The sequence below is a fragment of the Amblyomma mixtum genome, chromosome 8, assembly GCF_055824585.1.
Source record: "Amblyomma mixtum isolate Tamu chromosome 8, ASM5582458v1, whole genome shotgun sequence".
NCBI lineage: Eukaryota > Metazoa > Arthropoda > Arachnida > Ixodida > Ixodidae > Amblyomma > Amblyomma mixtum.
Window position 1 is genome coordinate 11,518,677 of NC_143019.1, and position 8,856 is coordinate 11,527,532.

The 8,856-nt window shown below is 44.8% G+C and overlaps 1 protein-coding gene across 1 annotated transcript; it reads right to left on the reverse strand.

Moving 5' to 3' along the window:
- Positions 1-436: 436 nt before the first annotated feature.
- LOC149331342 (uncharacterized) lies at positions 437-8,371 on the reverse strand. The gene is made up of 3 exons (XM_089556469.1): positions 8,215-8,371; positions 3,556-3,647; positions 437-1,164 (listed from the first exon to the last, which is right to left on the reverse strand). Exons 2-3 carry the CDS (start codon positions 3,632-3,634, stop codon positions 596-598), a joined length of 648 nt encoding a protein of 215 aa, XP_089412595.1. The 5' UTR covers positions 3,635-3,647; positions 8,215-8,371; the 3' UTR covers positions 437-595.
- Between the last annotated feature and the right edge of the window lie 485 nt (positions 8,372-8,856).

Here is an 8,856-nt window from a genome sequence, read left to right on the forward strand (position 1 = left end):
TCTCACAGCACAAGAATTTCGCCTTCATCAAAATTCAGCCGCCGCGGCCGGGATCGAACCCGCGTCGTTCGGGTCAGCAGCCGAGCACCGTAACCATTGAGCCGCTGCGGCGGGGCACCGTTTGCAGTGTCCTTATACACAAACCATTGTATCTTATAAGGAGAAACAATGCATTTGAGCTTTACATCTTCACGACCTGGCTGAAATTGATCGTAAGCACGTAAAGCATGAAAAGGCGCTGACAGAAAAGGATAAATACATTGGAGAATTGCGTGAGGTATACGCTCGACACCAGCCTTCACCTATGCAGTGCTGCATGCTAGACCAGTCTCTTTTTTTTTTTTGGTGTCTGCGCACAATATCCATTCAGTTAAGTACCGATTTGAAAGCAAACTACGAATTATTTTCCTAAATATCCGAGTTGAGACGACACAAATATAACTAAAGGTTTTTATTGCTTGCAAGCACAGTGTTTCTTATCAAGCTTTCTTCCAGAGCACTTAATCCGACATGCTTCGGAGTAATGTGTTGCCCTTTCACTTGACAGTCGCAGCCAAGTAGTGAAGCCTTGTGATCAGTTATGCGGGTAAGCTGGCTAAAAGAGTTCTCTGCTGTCTTCCACGGCATTGCGCAGAGCCTCGCGGAAATTGGGGAAAAAATTCTCCATCCAGAGTTTCAGAGGAATCGAGGGGAAAAGGTTGCTAAGCGCACTGCTGGCAATCTTTCCTCCGTCACCAAGACCTTCCACACTGACTGCAGCCCCGTAAGTGTCCACAGGCATGATGGGATACTCAGAAGTCATCGCAAGGTATTTCTCTCCGGTGTTTTGGCTCCGTACGCGCAGGTGTGCAGTGAAGCGTGAGAACTCGGCTCTTAGCGACACTTTGCCGTTCTGCCCGGAGCACAACTTCCAAGGAGCGCTAAATTGGACATCGCCGAGGTTGATGAAATCCACCTGGACCAAAGCCGTGCCTTTCGAGCAGTAGGGAACCACTGGCCCGTATCGTCTTATTTTGTCAATCCCGGTCGCCTGCACGCCAGCGACATCTAGGCCAGCAAAGATGGGTGTGAAGTCCTCAGGACCACCGGCGTGATAAGTTTTTGGTAACAAGCCGACAATCTTGTCCACTTCTTTCTCCAAATCAATGCCTGAGAAGTCGCATTCTGTACGTAAAAGAAAAATATAAAAAGACAAAGAATTACACAAAGACACTGCACTCTTTTAGGAAAGAGAGAGAGTGAGAAAGGGGGAGAGTTCGGGCAGAACTACATAAAACTGACGCATATACCAAAAACATACAATACTTTCAAATATCACGTGACCTAGACTTCAGAAACAAACTGGCGCCCGTGGCAGAAAAGACAATATACGAATACCTTCGTGGACTCAAATAGAGTGGAAAACGTGTCATGATGCTACTGTTTCGAAGTATTGTATAGGGCATTTCAAGCAAACAAATTTACGTCGGCAGCTTCAATATAGCATTTGTGTACTGCTAAAAGCAACGACTCGTCACGCAGTTTCCTAACCAATTGTTCCTTTAGAATATTTTTGAAATTTATGATGGCAACTCCAAAAATGCCCCATGGTAGGTGCATGCTGTGGTTCATAGCCATTACTGGTAGCTGCTTCGGACATTTAACATCGACATGTCTTGCCACTGACCACTACGCCACCAGTTTCAGGGACATTAGTAAAACGCTGTCCACCTGTAACTATCAGAGAGTACTGATCTTTTTGCTCAAAGCACTCTTTAACAGAACTGCTAAATTGACACCCTGAGCTGTTTATTTTTGCCTTTTCTCATGCTCGCACCTTTGCGAGCGAATAAATTTAGCATTACTGAGCGGCTTGACACTTCAAGAAACGACAAGGAGCGAGCATAAGTTGCGATTGTTTTCGCTAGTTTGCGGAGGATACCGTCTGCCCGGTCAGTACCAGAACGTGACCAGACCTTTTCATATTTGCTCGATGTTCAATTGCCATCTGCTTAACGTACAGTCATGAATTGCTGCTGGCGGAATAGGCCTTGAGGCTGAACTTTAGTATGAAAGGTAGAAAAAAATGTATGTAATCTCCCTTTTCAAAGAACTGATAGGAACATATAATGAACCTGTTGGCGCGGCTGCGCTCTAAGACAGGCTGATATTCATAGTACTTATTTTACTTAAGTGTAGTGACAGATAAATACTTTATAAATGTTAAAATAAGACCTTGCGCATACTCTTCCGGCAAGCGAAGCGCTGACTGGTCAATGGGAGTAGCCGATCGCGGCCAGCCACGCCCACCAGAGTGCCTTTCCTAACCATGCTGAACGATAACTGCTTCTACGTTAACGCATTTAAGCAACGTTACACATAGCTCGCACACGCAATGCAGACTTTGCCTCCGCGCCACCCCCAGTTTACCACCTCGCGGTCACACACTTTGAGAGCCACACAGCCTAACACCCTCTTCACCCCGGCCCGACTGTTCCTACAGTCGAGCCCCAATATATCAAACCCATATATCTCGAATTACCAGCTACATCAAACACACAAATTTTCCTTTTAACATCCAACGTAAAAATATACGACAGTCGTGCAGTATATAGAACCCTAATTTGCCGGTCCTTCAATACATCGAAACGAGCACCGCACGCCTCCAAGTGGCGCTTCAACCAGTGACTTCTTCGATCACATTTCCCGTGCAGAGACAGGCAGGCTGCGCGCCCTTGACACCTGATGGCAGTGTTAGCCTTGTGAAACCCTGTGGCGACGGGAACATGGAATGTGCTTGAAGGTGGCCATCTAGATCTTGCTTTCAATTTCCATGCGACGTTGCTGCCAAACGGCGAAGTCAAACTAGTTATAGCTTAATCATACCGACAGCTCTGTCTGGGCATGCTTTGCTGGCGAACGCGTTGCGGCAGCCAAATTACCCTAATTCATCTGGGGGATTGTTTTATTTCTAGTGTACTGATAATGTGATTAGACACCTTTCGATAGGCAGAATTGTGCAGCACGGCTTGGATGCTAAGCAGGTTGGGCCTAGAAACGTCTAGCGAGCGGGGCGCTGCCTACACGCCGCCGGGTGGCATTTCGCTTCAAGAAGCGCTCCATTTGCATCAGCTAAGTGCATTGTTGCTTCTAGGTTAGACCTAAAAGCTATCGATTGTCATTTTTATATGTCGTATTATCGATATATCGAACTATTCCGCAATCCTCTTCGTGTTCGATCTTTATACAATTACGGCGGGGCCAACAGGACACTCTTATGAAACGCGATCAACTGTTTCTTTTTATGCTGTTTTTATGAACTGTGTCTAGCAGCTAGAATATTCGCCGTTGCGCATGTAGGCTTCAGCTAGATGTTGCATCACCTCAAGAGCCGGAAAGTCGCAAAATTAAATAATCTTTTTTTATCCATTACACCGCAGCTCCGTCTTGTATAAAAGTCGTTGCGGCCCAGCGTTTTAAACACATATAAACATAGGCGTGGCTACTCGCATTTTTGTGAGACTGACTTCGTAGCTGAGAGGTCTCGACTTTCACGTTATTTTTCGTATGGCTTACCTTCTTCTGCTTTCAGTTCTGTTGCAGTAATTCCGAGGCCGACGATCAGAATGCCAACGAAAAGCTTCAGAGGAGTCATAACTGTTTGTAGCCTGCACAAAGGAAAAGCATGAACTTTTAATCATCTGAAGAACGTGAATCACAAACACTAATTCAAATGCGCTCGTTGTGTATTTGACCGAATAGTAGGAAATTGTCTTTGCAGCCTGCGTGAGCAGCAAAACTTTAAAAGCCTGTTCTGCAAAACTCTTCGGGACACATTTCTTGCAGCGACCGCGTAATGCCGATTGCTCATGGTGAAGCATTCGCACGTTGAACAGTAATGGGTGGCAACAGTGGTTAGTAGCTCAAAGTCGCACCTAATAGTGCGATAGCTCTACAAACGAACTTTGTTGCCCTATTCTTATAGCGGAGTGTTCTCACCTTTCCACGGTAAATTTTCTTTTCAGTTGGAAGTCCGTCATCGGGCACGAAGTGTTTAGGCGGGCTGGTAGGTTACATCTCTTTCTTATCTTTGTCCTCAGCAAGCTAGCTTGCCCATAGCACCGATGTTACAGAAAACTCCTATTAGGAAATTATCATCACATCCTCGCAAAAGCTGTAGCTGATGAATGTTCTGGTTATAGCCTAATTTACTATCTGAGTGCACTGTAAAAAATATCTCTACGCCAATTTTTAACCAAGCGCTGAACGAAGTGGTATCAGATGGAAAACTTCAGAAGTTCATCAGTATGCTGCTATAGCTGCGAGAGCATCCATTTTTTTATATTTACTTATCAGGTAGCTCTTTCATCACGTTTATAAATGGCGTCTCAGAGTGCCTTGAAGAATAAATCTTATCAGCTAGGTCCCTTTCGCAAACAGCCTTTCGAAATTCGTTATTTCACATGGTGTTCTTCTCACAAGGCTGCGCATAGCTGCAGAAGAGCGCATACGCTTGAGCTTGCTTGAGAGTGTGCAAACGAGGAAATTAAATACCTTCTCTGAAAGGCCACCTAAGAAGTTTGTTTATAGAGCACGTAATTCCACTTTCATAAGCAGCAGGAGCACGGGAAATGGATTCGGGCGTTATCCCTAACATTTCTCCTGTCGCTCTTTACGTGGCCGAGGCTGCAGCAACTTGTAATGTAGGCCCTATTTGCGCATTTACGAATCCTTTTAGTTGAACTTCCTAAGCCTACCGATTTTTCTAGCAGGCATCCTTAACAATGCAATGGCGCTTGTTTTGCTATTCTAATGCGAATGATAATGCCAAATTTCTGCGCACTTTGGCTGCACTCCAATCAATAACATAACGTACGACCACTATGCTCTATCCAATCTAAGATGTTCCCTGGAGCGCAAAAACAACCTACGCTCTGACGTCGATACAAGAGCATTGTGGCGCAAAATATGCCTTCCTTTAATGTGTTGCCATTTTTGGCGAAGCGTTCTGATGCGACGAAAAATTGGAGTCATTGGATTATGCTACTTGGTTCTACAATCACCAACAAACAAATTGAGAAATTGTTCTTGAATAACCTATAATAACCCTGTGGCCGACACATCTACACTGGATAGTTTCCTTACTAAATAACAAGGTTTATTTCCCACAGAGCGGATGTTTCCCGTTTAAACCTATTCGACACGGAAAAGTCTTCGAACAACCCACATTGACGTTGTGACCTTCCTTGCAAAGGGCAGATATCTAGCATGCAGAAACGTTCAGTTAGCTTGAGTACTATCAGTCATATACTGCGCGAATTAAATATGCGGCGTGCGATTGCCGATAGCTCCTAGCTTAAAGCTCATATAGCCGAACTTCCTCAATCTTCCTGCTGTGCTACCCGAAATGCATGATTTAGCATGGTCGTCTTTTTCCACAGGGATCATCGACATAAATTCAGCAATTGTGCGTATACTATTCTTGTCGTAAGCAGAAAGGACTGAAGGGAACACTAATGTATAATTCTTGCGTGTACAGCCATGCAGCCGCTGCTTTCTTTGCCTTGAGGTTCTTCGATTTATCTCGCAGCTGTTTCACCTAAGCGCTATGCGTTCACTCAGGAAGCGTTTATTAGCCTTCTTCGGTACGGAGCCGAGACTGCTCCTGCAGGCGTGTCCCAAGTATGCCACATGAATTGCTGTAGTCTTGTTCTCTTTTCCTATTATTTCTTTTCTTTTCCTAGATTTTTCTAAACCATTTGTGTTTCTGCACGAAGTATTCGTTAAATGCATAAAGGATAGTTGCCGGGCCAGTTGGTACATGATCTCACCATAAAACAGCGCGCTTACATGGGACGAAGAAAGACGACACGCACACACACAGCGCTGAACTTACAACTGTGCTGTGTGTGCGTGTCTTCTTTCTTCGTTAAAATTTGAGTATCGGGGACCTCACTCATGGACCGTTATCCCAGATAGAATCGTGTACATTTGAACCAAGGGAACTTGCATTGCGATAGCGAGGAGGAGGAAGGAAGGAAAAAATTGTTGCAACACTTTATTCTTGGACACTAAGCGCCGATGAAGGGGGGCCATGGACAAGCAGCCAGGCTAGGTTGTAAGTCACAAGGAGACGGCCGCCATCCTGCACTCTGCTTAGCATGATTGACTGTTTATGCGTGAAGTTCAGATCAGCTTAAGCTTCCTGCTAGCTGTAGTTGTCTTTTTCGCTTGTATACTGCACTTTTATATTTATAAGAGACGTGTAAACTACTCTGTCTCTGAGTTTATTCCGGCACAAATGAGAGGTCTACATGGCGATGAAAGAAAAGCAGTTCTTGTACTCAAACATACCGGCTTAGCCTATTATTCAAAAAACACTCTTAAATCTTTGTTTTATCCATTTAGCCACAAAAAAATTTTAAAGAAAAACTATCTTGTTCATGCCAGAAAAATACAAGAACCCAGTGATCGCTGAAGTTGCTGGAACTAACATTGCGTGCTGTGACCGAAGAGAACTCGTGTCCGAAGATTAAGCCATTAGAGATGTGATGGCTAGTCTCTGGATGTGACAGATCCGAGCCCCATTAAGCTGAAAGTTTGTCATGGCTTCCATAAATGCAGAGCACAACAGAAGCGTTGAAATTTCCAACCAGTGCAAGGCTGCGTTTCAAGTCCTCTTTCAGATAGGTACAGACAAACGTAACGACGTCGGTCTTTGGCACACTCGGTGTAAAGTAGACACAAGCAAGCACCAAGCTGTTAGGCAAATAGCAGACGTTTTCCCAATGCTGTTGTCGACATCACCTTCTAAGTCCAATGTTACGACGTTGTCCAAAGCATGACTGGCTTTGTGGCGAATATATTACTACCTCGGAGGCCCAGTTGTCGCTTCGTCGTCACCCACACCCTAATGTATAGTCACGGATCTTAAGAGCTAGGGTCGCGGCTATCCACTTCTCGGAGAAGTGCCGCATATCAGCGTGATTCAAGACCTGATCGTGCACATTAACTGAGCGGTATTTTAAAGAGGACGAACGGTCATAGCGACTATGGCTTTGATGGCCGCCTTTACGTGGCTAATATGAAGGGCATCACGTCGTCGATTGACTGCCCACTTAGCTACGACAATTTTTCATAGGTGCTTCTCCAGCAGATAAAACTTTTCGGCTAGCTGCTTATCAGTGTTGTCTCGGGTCCCAAGTTGAAAGAGAACGTTTTCGTCGTCCTCCGTGGCAAGCCACAAGTTGTTTCGATGTCTGCACTTCGCCACCTGGAAAGTCCTGGCACCTGCCAGTTGAATTACTAGCTGCCCACAATGGCAGGTAGCATTTAACTTCATACAATTAAACTGAGTTCAGTTGTAATCTGCCCTGGCAATAAATTAAATCAATTAAATTCACTTCAGTGAGCCCCTGTCCATCGTGCATGTGCCAATTAAATGTATTCGCTAAGTACTTATGGTGTTCCGGCTGACACTATAGATTCCATGGTCGAATAGAGTGTTACTACGGCTATAATAATCCTGTAACACCATTCGTCGTAAAAACGCGTCCTACAAGCAAGAAGAACGAGGAAAGAACCACCCTCACATGGACTACAAAGAGAAAGAGTGTAATTTTACAGCGATCATGACACCTATTTTGGCATAACGCCGCACTTTATTCACTTACAATCACTCTTTCTCTTAGTGCGGGCCTCATCGGAGACCGAAGTTCTGATCGTTTAATCCAGGCTGGCAAGCTGGTTGCTAAAGCATTGGTAGTCTGATGAACTTATAAAATACCTAGAGCGATATAAAAATTAAAGCAATTTCAGGAGAAGAGAAATCTTCGTCACCCACATGAGGATCTTCCTAAGAGCCCTGCAAATGCTTCAGTTAACGTTACGGCACTCTGGATGTGACTGTATGCTCAGATACCCACTGAAGAGAGCTTAGCATGATCTTCCTTCCTACTCCATGAGTTAGATTCTTTATAATTACGGGCTGGCTCTTTGGTGTGTCATGCCCTAACTTTATAGACTTGGTTACCTTGCTTCTTGATAGTGACGCGGGAGACTTTCTCAAAGCATTTCGGTCATCAAAAGTGCGAAAGCTGAGCCGATTGAGTCAAAGCATCTATACAGCAAACTGGCTGTGGATCATGGTTGATGCATAACAGCACAATTTCACTTTTCTTATTGTTACTGTGCTATATAATGACCAATTCATGCATTGCTTACGCAACTACTTACTTTTCGGCTCTGCTTAGTGCAAGTGATTCTCCTCAACGCTGTAGTCGGAGCCGAATGGAAATGAAGCTAGTCGGCTGTCGCACTTTCTCGTACACAAGTGTGATAAGAGGCCAATATGTTTTTTAAGGAGCCCTGGATCGCTGGCTTCCGCCGACAAGCCGCAAGGCGTTGCGACGGTCACATGACGCCAGAAAGTGCCACTCGTTACACTCTTAAATGAGACTTCCGGCAACGACGCGTCCGCTGGGCTTCTGATTGGTGGGATAAAAAGCCTCCACTGGCAGCGTTAGGTTCGAGAAATGAGGCGTAGTAAGGCAATTATACCTAAACAGAAAATAATCACGCAGGGTGCATTATTATAAGCAATCACGCGAAAAACGGAATTCATTCTTCACTTAAGAAGCAGCAACCGTGGTGACAGAACAGAATTACAGTGCGAGGTCTACCTATCTTCGTTTTTCAAAGTCGACCTCAAGTGTAAGTGGTTTTTCTGTTGGGGTAAAAACACGCCGTCTCAGGCAACGCGTTGTGGTACTGAACGTTTTCTGTGTATCATGACATGAAGTCCATGAAATGGTCTTTCTTGGCTCTATCTTCTTCACTAAGCTATTAAATAACAATATGCTTGACTAGAGGGAAGGC

Coding starts and splice junctions, on each gene's coding strand:
- LOC149331342 (XM_089556469.1), bottom strand. CDS start 3,634: ATGACTCCTCTGAAGCTTTTCGTTGGCATTCTGATCGTCGGCCTCGGA. Junction 1,165..3,555: donor AGAACTGAAAGCAGAAGAAG/GTAAGCCATACG, acceptor TTTTACGTACAG/AATGCGACTTCTCAGGCATT.